Raw genomic sequence first — 12,478 nt, forward strand, 5'->3', positions numbered from 1 at the left:
AACAACCAAATTACTATGTATCCTGTATATTACAATGAATTATAAAGTATTTATTAAATCTGTAAAAATACATATTTACACAACTGATGCTACAAAAACCTTCAATGAAGAAATCCTATGTAAATTTGCCAAGTTATTTGGCAGTGTGTCAGATCCCACATACTTTTCATGGGCATAGTAACATCCCAGGTTCTGATGACTGCTCTGAGGACATTGTACACTAGTGTGTCCATACAGCAAGGTCTATGGGTGCAGCGCTGGAGTATAAAAACGGTAAAGTACTACTGTATGATGTGCACATGTTAATAGTACAGTCAGCTTCAATTCTCAGTACAGTTCAGATTCCAATAGCCACAGGCACATCAGAAGTATACATCAGTGGCATTTACTGACATATGTAACCATATAGCATAAAGGATGTGGACAGGTTCTGGGAATCACCCTTTATATAAGCACATGTTTAGGAAATGTCTTTGGTACTTAGCTGTGCTGGAAAGAACTTAATGTGTTCCTCCTTCCAGTACTGTATAGATTGATGTGAGTACACATCCATTCCTGAAGCCTATTGTCAGCCGAGGAATCTGGTCATAACAAGGAACCAACAAACTAGTACTAGTGGCTGACAGTGCTGAAGAAATTTGGCATCTTTTGTAGTAAAAAGCTTACACATCCTGAGCCTAAAGTCCATGTCTGCTTCTGGTAAGGGGTCCGCCACGGCTATTAGACTTCATTACTGATTGCAGTGGGATTCCTTAAAACAAAGAAGAAAAAAAAACATATATAAATGACATTGGTGGCTCCCCAAGGGATCCTTGTCATGTGCTTGAATTATTAGAAAAGCAAAAGTATTACTGTTTTTACAAGTAACTTCTGACATGTCTTAGAGATATGTTAGGGTCCATTTACACAGAAAGATTATCTGCCAAAGATGAAGCCAAAGCCAGGAATGGATTTGAAAGAAGGAGAACAGGCTTTCCTTTATGACCGGATCTCTGTTTATAGTCTGTTTCTGGCTTTGGCTTCAAATTTTTGGCAGATAAGCTGTCAGATAATCTTTCTGTGTAAATGGACCCTAATCTCTAGAACCAATGACATGCACGTTACTTTCCTCCTTCTCTTTTTTTTAAAGCACTGTACAAATAGTAAGGGTTAACATGCAGAACGTAACATATAAACATATAAAGTACATGGTACAATGGGAGAGAGGATCCTGTAAGACTTTTAATAAGGCTACAAGCATTTACAGTGCAGTTCCTTTGTCAGTGTTCACAGAGCAATGGTAGTGCAGAGTCATAGTACTGACCTGAGTATTGATCATCCCTGTCCTCTTTCTTCTCATTTATGGATTGGCCCCATTGTAAAGAACTGGCTGAAGGACTGGCAATACCTAAACCAATGCCAGTTACTCCAATACTAATGGCATCTGTAGATAAAAAAAAGAATCACAATCACATTATTATATTATAGTTATCTAATACCCTCTATAATGCAGGAGGCAAACTCAGGCATTTCAGCTGTTATAAAACTACAATTCCCATCATGTCTTGATAGCCAAAGCTAAAGCATGTTAATTCTTTGGGCGTAGTGTGAAATTTGCCAGCATATATCAATGAGTCTAGGGAGCGGGTGGAACTTCAAGCGGAGGCCATGCAGTGGAATCCACTTGAAGTCTCTGCACGTATTCTTCAGCGGGAACGTACCCTAAGCTACAGCGGAGAACGGCTCTGGGGAACAAAAGCTGTTTATTGATTTGAATGGATTTGTTGGAGGGGGGTTAGTTGCTGAACCCAAGATGATCAGCTAGTTGCTGTTGTGGTGAGCATAACTATATAATTCCTGTCTAGGTGTCCAGATTCTGCATTCAAACCCACGTTGCAGGGCATGTACATAATGGTTTTCTGGCATAAGAACATGTAGTTAGTGTCTTATCTGATCTCACCCAATGGGAGACAAAGTGACACTCACCCTCCTAGCAATACTTACACTTTGGTGTGGCAATCAGAGGGGGGCCACAGAGGACTACGACAATGCCTTCAAGTTAAAGGAGAAGTCCGGCAAAAATTTGTATCGTATTGCCCACCAAAAGTTATTCAAATCACGAAAATTCACTTATTACGGGAAATGCACATAAAGTGCTTTTTTCCCTGCACTTGCTACTGCATCAGGGTTTCACATCCTGGATAAAATAGTGATTTCACGACCTGACTCCCTGAGCTGTGCGGGCTATGGCTGCTGGAGAGGATGATGGCAGATGGGTGCTTAGTGTCCCTCCAGTGCCCTGTGTCCCTCAGTGTCCCTCTGCCATCATCTTCTCCAGCAGCCACAGCCCGCACAGCTCTGGGAGATGGGTTGTGATATCACCATGTTATCCAGGAAGTGACATCACCATGTTATCCAGGAAGTGAAACCTTGATGCAGTAGTAAGTGCAGGGAAAAAAAGCACTTTATGTACATTTCCCATAATAAGTGTATATTGGTGATTTGTATAACTTTTAGGGGGCAATACAATAGTTTAATAAAAAAATTTCGCTAGACTTCTCCTTTAACCAATTCAGTATATAACACTGGGGTCAATTGTGAAGAAGCAGGCATCTTACTGTCACTCCATGAGAATCTTTTTACATTACCTATTCCTTCAGAACCTCTTCTGTACCGAAGTGGATGTGAGTGTTCAGAAATAACAAAGGACCTTCCCATGATGTCGTCTGGCTATGGAAATAAATAGCAAGTCAATGCATGTTGCCATGGGTATGTTTAAATGGATGGAAACACAGCAGTGGCAGAACACCATAGGCACGACATGCACATGTTTAGAAAGGACATGCATGCAGACATGTTTGTAATAATGGACTCCAAAATGTAAAAGGTATGACCATCCATGTGTTATAACACCATCAAATCTGACTTTAAATATTCTGCAGCCATGAACTATAAAAAGTTGAAGAAAGATACACTTAGCTTTCCATCAGAACAGAAGATAACCTTATATAAAATGTAATTCATCCAAAGGATTTGCAACTACAGAGTATTGGAATATTTCTTAGGGCATGTTCACGTGGACAATGGCTTTTGGAGGAAAAAAAAAATAGATGTTTTTCAGCTCAAAGCCCCTGATGTTTTCACTTGAAAACCATCTCCCATTGCTTTCAATGCATTTTTTAACTCAATTGGAGGGCTCAAAAATAGTTAATGGCATACGTCAGAGGAAAGGGGAATCAGATATAAGTTTACAGCAGTTACAATTGCAGAGCTAATATGTTGTAGCATGTGTATGGCCAGCTTTAGTGGACTGTATTGTTGGCCACTGAATAAAGATAAGGGTTTTCCAATAATGCGAAAATACTCGTCTTTAATGTCCTATACTGAGCTGATGACAATAGTTGTATCAGCAGTGTTTATATAAGACACCAAGCAATATCATTTTCAGAGTGCAAAATATGTAAAACATCTATGAACAATACACACAAATACACAGATGGAGTGAGTTTAAAGTTTACATACACTTTTAAATTATTTTATTGCTCCAATGCACCTAAAGTAAAATAAAACAGCTTTATGCTACTTTAGGCTATGTTCACACAGTGTATGAGACCGACCGTTCTGTGACCCGGCTTGGTCACGGAACGGCCGGTCTCTGAAAAGATCATCCCAGCATGCAGTACTGCAGAACCGGCCAGATGATCTTTCCAGCCGCAGTGTTCTGATGCGGGCGCATCAGAACTCTAATAGCACACAATGAAGGAAGCGGCCGGAGCCGCTTGCTTCATTGTGTGAACTGACATGTCAGTTCTTTGCGTCCCGCATGGTATCCCGGCCGGAGCGTATACGATGTGTATTTGCTTCGGCCGGGATCCCATAGAAAAATAGGCAGTGTTCCACACCGTACAAAGTACGGACGTTTTCGCTGATGGCAACAACGGGCGTACTTTTACGCTGTGTGAACATAGCCTTATTGTGTATTCTGCTAAGATACAGACCTATCTACTTTAACGATAACTACAAGCAAATTGTTTAGTTTACTGCTGCAATCCTTCTAAGTGCCCCCTCTTCTGTCGGTAGATTAGTAAGAAAATGGAACAGAGGGGATAACATGACTACAGCACAGAGCTGTGGAGTCGGTAAGCCGCAGCTCAGACTCCAACTCCTGAATTTTATCAGGACCGACTCCTGCTCCTGCTCCTTCATAAATGGCCAATCAGATACCTGGGGAGTTATTATCACACTGGCTCAGCAGCTTCTCCCTAATGTCCTACATGATCCTGGGGCGACTTTTGAGGGAATAAGGGAACACTGTACTGTAAATAAAGCAAATTCTCCTGTGTGTGTGCAGTGGATGCAGCCAGTCTCCAGCCTTCATGTCCTGAACTACTCAGAACTAGACTAGATGGAGCAGGAGGTCTGTTATGCTGACATCTTCTATGTTTCTAACTAAATATTCACCATACACAAAGATACACTGCTAACAATGCCATATACCTGTGACATATAGGTCAGCCATAGTGATATAGAGGGGGTCACATATAGTGGTATAGAGGGGTCCGCCATAGTGATATAGAGGGGTCACTGTGGGGCATGCCATAGCACACACACACACACACACAGTCTCCTGCAGCCAGAGAATACACACACAGCCTCCTGCAGCCATAGCATATATATATATATATATATATATATATATATACACACACACACACACATCCTGCTGCAGCCATAGCAAACACACACAGCCTGCTACAGCCATAGCGCACACCACACACACACACACACACACACACACACACACACACAGCTGCAGCCATAGAACGCTGAAAAAAACACAAAGTCTTCTCCCAGAGAGAAAACACCACACTGAGGACAGAGGTTACTGCTACACTACTTATGTCCTCTCCTCCTCCTCTATATTACACAGGATATCTTCATATTACACTGCTGCTCATATACAGTCATCCAGCATCCAGGAAGAGAACAGCACAGATCCCCCCCACACACACAATGGACTCTTCCAGCTCAGAAACAAACTGCCAAATAGTGACTGACAACTTTTCCCCGACCACCCTTATCTAATAGGGCCAGTGTCCTATTAGAATGTTGATCATAAAAATATATATTGATGAACAAAACTTCTAAAATTCATCTCAAAACTCAATTCTAAATTTTTTAAAGATTTTTTTAAAGCCGGAGTCCACAGCCCGACTCCACAGCCCTGCAATACAGCGTCAGACTGCACACAAGATCTGTTTGTAGTCTGTAGCCATGGAGACACATAGGTCTCCATAACAGCAATACACACAGAATATACACAGAATGGCATTCTGAATCAAGCCTGCTTGAATGATTATTTTATTTCAGATGAACTGAAGCAATAGAACAGTGAAAAGTGTACATATGTTTTAAATGAAACCAGAAAATGCTGCACATGACAGTATCACACAGTATTGTACTCACATGACTGTGCAGCATATCTAAGAGGACTTGCTGCTATACTTTGCCACTGTGTCACAAAATAACTCAAACCATCTGCAGAAGTAAAATAGTTCAGGGACTTTACAGAACACAGACAGTGAATCTTAACAATAATAGTAATGAGACGGGTAACAGAATAATGGTCGGCAGTCGTAACCAGTGTTTTTACTGTATCTCTTCTAATGTAACATTTATTTCAACTGCCTAACACTTTTGTTCTCATAATAATAAGTCACCAGGGCTATCTGGCAGCAGCTTACCCATCATTGAGAACACACAAATGTTCCCCTGGGAGTTCATGTGTACGGTGAAATCTGGAGAGAATAGTAAAAGTGTATGAACACTTGGTTACTTTCTTCCAGAAACAGCACTATTCTTGTCCTCAGTTTGTGTGCGGTATTGCACCTGATGAATAGAGCCAAGCTGTAATACCGCACACTACCTAAAGACAAGTGTGGCACTATTTTTTTGTTTTTTTTTCTAAACTGCAACATTCAAAAGGACCACAGATTCAGCATTTACCGTTTGTCTCTGTGATCCAGGCAAGTTGTTGTATTCGGTATCTGAAGTACCAATCGGTGGCAGGAGATTATTTCGGTTAAAGGGAACAGGGGAGCAGGGCAGCTGGTCATTTGCAGTCTGGCTGTTCCCACCAAAAGACACAAAAATCTTGTTTTAATTAACAAGTACATTAGAAACAGCAGAAAACCTCACCAGCAGCGTTACATACACCTCAATAACTTGGCCGCACTAGAGGTGCACTTGGAGAAGAGAGGCTCCTGGAAATAATTATGTTTTTTTTGCTGCCACTAGGGAAAGCTTACTGCATAGATTTATGGTTTAGTTGAATTTGAGATGTATAAATCCTTACACAGTTACCTCCCCTAATGCCTTGTACTTTCCCTATACGAAAACAGAGGAAGATCTAGCAATCAAGGGGAGACAGATACAGTGCAATGAGGAGAAGCTGCCCCAGTGACAGCACCATTCCTGCCAGCGTGTACAGATGGAGTCTATTAGTGTTTTCATGCTGCCTGTGCTTCAGGTTCCCACTAACTAGAGATGAGCGAATTTACAGTAATAACAAAGTGAAGTGCTTCATTATAATCTCTACATCAGCCTATGCCATTTAACTGACTGCCGCTCTGAGACGCTCCTCCTCGAGTTCTGGGAAAAGCTGGATCCAGTCCTGGGAAACTGGGAGAAGTATGACATTCTGTATTGCATTCTGTAACTTGGCAAACTGTGTATAATCCAAACTTACAGTCGTGTTCCTCTGATCACCTCTTCCATCTTTGGTGTCCCTGACCTAGAGGGATTGTTATTGATGGGGTGCAGTGTACGAGGGGGATTCCGTCTTCTAGCAGATGGAACATTGTGAGACAGTGAAGAGGAGCTGTGCTCCAGTGAGCGGCCTGGCCTTGGTTTCCCAGAGATCAGAGCAGCAGATGTTGGTCTCATAGGTGATTTATCATCTGAATCTCTAAAGGACAAGGAGATGTTAGGTTTAAGCAACATCAAGTTTATGTAGCTGAATCATCTGACAAGTATAACATCCAGCGACGGCATCTTAAAATACAGGCTTTAAACAAATATACTACAGAAGACACTAAGCCGAGCCTCTATGCTCTTTGTGACTCTTATTATACATCCTACTGAACTAATTTGAAAAAATCTTTGTCGGACGAAAACCAAGTACATTGGGACCATTCAGGGGGCAGACCAGTGCCTGATACAAGCCTGACATTATAGTTTAAGATCTAACACAGCTCAGTTGTTTTGTGGGCAGGACCACAAAAACGACTGCTGGATCTTTTGTGTGGCCCTTAAAGGGGTAGTGCGGTGTAAGACTTTTTTTTCCCATTCTGACACTTTGCCAAAGTTATACATACCCCCCATATGCTTCCTGTACCAGAATGTTTGTTTTCCCTGACTTTGAGCCCCCTCTCCAGCTGCACAGGAAGTCCTATAGTTCTGAAAATCTCTCCGACTGTCGTCACATAGATTTCCCTGTCCTCCATTTTGTGCCAAACGTCAGAGAAGGTGGAATGTGACTGGGCGGTGCTGGCAGTGAGACAGTCTCTTCTTATTGGTCCCCTTCAGGGCTAATTTAAATATGTGGGCGTATGAATTCTTATTGGTGTAGTAGTAGTGAGCAGCAGCCAGATTCTAACCCAGGTAGAATAGCTGACTGCTAATGTCTGTAATGTGATCTCCCTGTATGTACATACAAGCTCTGCTGGATTACAGCGTCCTCCTGGTGTAGCCGAGCTGAGTTTCACTATAGTGCTGCCATGGTCCTGGAGGTAATTTTGCTCCAGGAGCATGGCAGCACCGTAGTAAAACTCAGCTCTGCAACATCATCAGGGAGATGCTGTAATCCAGAACTTATATGTGCATTCAGGGACATCACTCTGCCCCCTGCCACTGCCGAACTTCCCCTGGATGCCGCCACCCAGGGCCGGGACAAAGGGTAGGCCAGGGTAGGCGATGGCCTAGGGCGCCATCTGCGCAATTGCAGTCTGATTTTTTTTTTTTTTTACTACAGGCTACTGTATTCTGCCTCCTGGTGGCTGCCCCCGCGCGCTCACATACCACCAGCGCCCTCATGTCCCCCTTACCTGCAGCAGCATCAGCTCTGAAGCTACTGCAGGCTCCAGCCCTGCGCTTCCAACAGCAACCCCCTGTGGATCTCATATGCCGACGGGAGGGCCGAACTCCGGCTGCTAGCAACGCCCTCTGCAGCCACAACATCCAAACCAGCCCCCTCACCTCACATGTCGCTGGGCGGACCAGGCTCTAGTCCCGCGGCCGCAGTCATATCCGCTCCTCCTCCTGACTCCTATTCCGGATCAATGAGCTTCTCAGTACTGTCACATGATTTCTCCAGAGTCAAGTAGGTGAGGAGTGCAGCTGAGCAGTGAGGTAAGCTTAGCTGCCTCATGATCAGGATGTGGGGGCTACTATGATAGAGGGGGGGTAAGCTGTCACCACCCAGGGCCGGCGTTGGGGGGGGGGGGAGCAAACAGGGCAATTGCCCAGGGCCCCCATCCTGTGTCACAGGCAGGAGCACACAGACAGCGTCCTGCAGCACCTGGCAGTGATCCCTGGCTACAGCCTATTGCTGCTATTAGGGGTCACACACAGGCTGCAGGATGCCGGGCTCAGGAGTGTGCTGGATCCCATCCCTCCTGCATCAGGTGATTTCCCTGTCTTCCTGGTGAGACTGGTGTGGCAGTCGGGACGATGGAGGAGAGGGCTGCAGTGAGGATCCCAGCCTGCTGCTGCCATGGACCAGGACTACTACTCCCAGCATGCTGCTAGATGGAGTAAGTATACTGTACATGTAGTGTGTGTATGAATGCTATGTGTTTAATGGATGAATGTAGTGTGTTACATGTCATGTGTGTAGTGTGTGGACTGGATGGTTTGGATTTGTATGTGTTTTCATGGATGTGTTGCGTGTGTGTGCGTGTGTGTGTGTGTATATATATATATATATATATATATATATATATATATATAGTATGTGTATTAGCACTGCTGAGACTCCACTGTCCAGCAGAAGTGTTGAGCTGAATAGACTGTATATAGGAGCTGCAGCTATTCTCTGGCCTCATCAGTCCTATGTAATTTCTTCCGGTGACCACTGAGGCCGCTGATTGGCTGCAGCTCCTATGTATAGTGTATGATTATGTCACTATTGGGTAGTATTGAGTCCTTAGGTGGTCACTGTATGGCAGTAATATTGGTCTATATACAGTGTATATAGAGTCATTATGCGGCGGTCACTCTATGGCAGAAATATTGGTCTGTATATAATGTGTATAGTGTCATTATGCAGTGGTCACTCTATGGCAGAAATATTGGTCTGTATATAGTATCATTATGCGGTGATCAATCTATTGCGATAATATTGGTCTGTATATAGTGTATAAATAGAGTCATTATATGGTGGTCAGTCTATGGCGGTAATATTGGTCTGTATATAGTGTATATATAGAGTCATTATGTGGCGGTCATGGTGTGGTGCTAATATTGGCCTGTATATAATGTCATTATGCGGTGGTCACTCTGTGGCAGTAATATTGGCCTATACATAGTGTTTTCTTCAATAACAGTATGGAGGTAATATTTGGTTCCGATATATTGATTTTTTTTTTTTTTTTAAACAATGCATATAAATAGTTTTTGTGTTAACAACACTAGCAGCAGTCCCGGCGTAATGGCCCCCACATACAGTATAGCCTTCTGGCTGCCCCCGCATAGTGTACAGTCTCCACACCCCACCCCACATAGTATAGCCCCCAGAGTGTATAGCCCCAGGCTATACACTGTGGGGGCTATACTATGTGGGGGAGGGGTTGAAGACTACACACTAAGGGCCCTATTATACCAACAGATTATCTGACTGATTTTTTTTTTTAGCCAAAGCCAGGAATGGACTAAAAACAGGGAACAGGTATTAAAGGAAAGACTGAGATCTCGCCTCTTTTCACATCCATTCCTGGCTTTGGCTTAAAAAAATCTGTCAGATAATCTGTTGGTGTAATAGGGCCTATGTGGGGGCAGTCAGGAAGTTACACTGTGGAGGCTATAGTGATGCACGATGCACCGAAATATCGATACTACTATTGATATTCCGGGCAAGAAACCGGTTCGGTAACAGGATTTCCTTCCTTCCTAATAGTGCAGCTTAACATAAAGTATAGCACAGAGAACACGGCTGGTGGCTAGCTGAGCTTCAGTCATGTTCTCTGTCCTGCCCCAGCCCCCTAGTGTCACCTCCTTGGCCCTGCACACTGTCCGCTCCCAGCTGCGCCAAATTTAAATAGCCGGCACACAGCGATTGCTTGTGCCGGCTATTTTACAGTGTAGATGCCGCTGTCACACCTGTAGATGCCGCTGTCACACCTGACAGCGGCAATTAACCCACCCCCGAGCCGCTCCATATGCAGCAGGGGTCTGCTACATATGGGGCCGCCCCCCACTGCTAAAGACTGCAGCCTGTGATATTATGGACGGCAGTAATCTAACCATCCCCTTGCTGATGCAGCCGGTCCCCCGGGAGCCGCCCATGCACCCTGCCAGTCCTGCCCCCCATCCTTTCACCCCCGGGAGCCGCCGATGCACCTTGCGGCCCTCGCACCGGCCAGTTCCCTCCCAGCCTACCTTCTTGTGCCTTACACTTCCCAGCCTACCTTCTTGTGCATAAGAAGGTATGCTGGGAGTTATAGTTTTGCAGCAAAAGCCTTCCACCACAACTACAACTCCCAGCATTCCTATTTGTGCACTACAACTCCCAGCATACCTTCTTGTGCCTTACATCTCCCAGTATACCTCCTTGTGCACAAGAAGGTATGCTGGGAGTTGTGTCGGGAGGTTGCTGCTGCACAACTACAACTCTCAGCATACTTTCTTGTAGACAATTAGGTATGCTGGATGTTGTACTGCACAAGAAGGTATGTTGAGAGTTGTAGTGCGCTGTATTTTAGGCACTTTTGCGCTTTTTTTAACCTTTAAGTATCGAAATGGTATTTTAACAAAAAAAAAATAATTTTTTTTTTGGGGGGGGGGGGGGGGGGCGCTATTTGGCTTCTCTGCCTAGGGCACCAAAACTCCTTGTCCCGGCCCTGCCGCCACCCCCCCTCCAGAGCCCCCGCTGGCTGGGACATCCATCACTCTACTGACAGCCCCTCTGGAGCCGGGACATCATCCTGTCCTCTCCGGCCGCCGAGAAGCCAGGCAATGTAGCAGAGCTGAGCTTCACTACAGGAACATTGCAGCGCTGTAGTGAACATACATTGCCTGGCTTCTCGTCAGCCGGAGAGGACGATGTCCCGGCTCCAGAAGGGCTGTCAGCAGATGTCCCAGCCAGCGGGGGGGGGCTCTGGAGGGGGGGGGGGGTGGCGGCATCCAGGGGAAGTTCGGCAGCGGCAGAGTGATGTCCCTGAATGCACATATAAGCTCTGGATTACAGCATCTCCCTGATGATGTTGCAGAGCTGAGTTTTACTACGGTGCTGCCATGCTCCTGGAGCAAAATTACCTCCAGGACCATGGCAGCACTATAGTGAAACTCATCTCTGCTACACCAGGAGGACGCTGTAATCCAGCAGAGCTTGTATGTACATACAGGGAGATCACATTACAGACATTAGCAGTCAGCTATTCTACCTGGGTTAGAATCTGGCTGCTGCTCACTACTACTACACCAATAAGAATTCATACGCCCACATATTTAAATTAACCCTGAAGGGGACTAATAAGAAGAGACTGTCTCACTGCCAGCACCGCCCAGTCACATTCCACCTTCTCTGACATTTGGCACAAGATGGAGGACAGGGAAATCTATGTGACGACAGTCAGAGAGATTTTCAGAACTACAGGACTTCCTGTGCAGCTGGAGAGGGGGCTCAAAGTCAGGGAAAACAAACATTCTGGTACAGGAAGCATATGGGGGGTATGTATAACTTTGGCAAAGGGTCAGAATGGGAAAAAAAAGTTTTACACCGCACTACCCCTTTAACACACACCTCTTTAGTTACACAGATATGTGGAGCCAACCAACACTTTTAAGGACCACTTGCCGTGTGCTCATTTATTGGCTAATCACTAATACCTTGACATTGGGCTCTTTCGTCCAATAAATCCACATTAAAATGTCATACTCACAAAACTTTTTCCATCAGATGTAAATTCCTTTGCTGTAATGGTATTCCATGAATCAACATTAAATCACTGAGGTTCCGTTGATTCATAAGACTTCCCACCTGAGAACGGTTAGCCTGCAAACAGATCCCAGTAATGGTTTAGTCTTATGCTGCGCTTAAACGGAGCGATAATTTGCCCAATCAATCGTTTAACGAAGCAATGGTTTGGTTTTTATAAAGATCAGCGTTTAGACAATTAAATCATTAGAAAAATTAGAAAATTGATAAGAAAAATCGTTAGAAAATTCATAAGAAAAATCGTTAGAAAATTCATAAGAAAAATCGTTATTGCGATCGTTTTTA

General features: G+C 44.4%; 1 protein-coding gene across 4 annotated transcripts in view; it reads right to left on the minus strand.

The window, feature by feature from the left end:
• FAM149B1 (family with sequence similarity 149 member B1) overlaps positions 1-12,478 on the minus strand; it is a 21,051-nt gene continuing 8,573 nt past the window's right edge. For 2 of the 4 annotated variants that reach the window (XM_069980513.1, XM_069980514.1), the window contains exons 10-15: positions 12,138-12,250; positions 6,728-6,946; positions 5,986-6,106; positions 2,628-2,709; positions 1,304-1,423; positions 1-751 (exon numbers count right to left, since the gene is read on the minus strand). In XM_069980513.1, coding sequence (XP_069836614.1) covers positions 678-751; positions 1,304-1,423; positions 2,628-2,709; positions 5,986-6,106; positions 6,728-6,946; positions 12,138-12,250 — 729 coding nt within the window. In that variant the 3' untranslated portion in view covers positions 1-677. Of the gene's footprint in view, positions 752-1,303; positions 1,424-2,627; positions 2,710-5,445; positions 5,518-5,545; positions 5,778-5,985; positions 6,107-6,727; positions 6,947-12,137; positions 12,251-12,478 lie in introns of those variants that run through there. The other 2 variants (XR_011364256.1, XM_069980515.1) reach the window with 2 other exon arrangements.

Source organism: Dendropsophus ebraccatus, chromosome 8 (assembly GCF_027789765.1).
Source record: "Dendropsophus ebraccatus isolate aDenEbr1 chromosome 8, aDenEbr1.pat, whole genome shotgun sequence".
In the NCBI taxonomy this organism is placed as follows: Eukaryota; Metazoa; Chordata; class Amphibia; order Anura; family Hylidae; genus Dendropsophus; species Dendropsophus ebraccatus.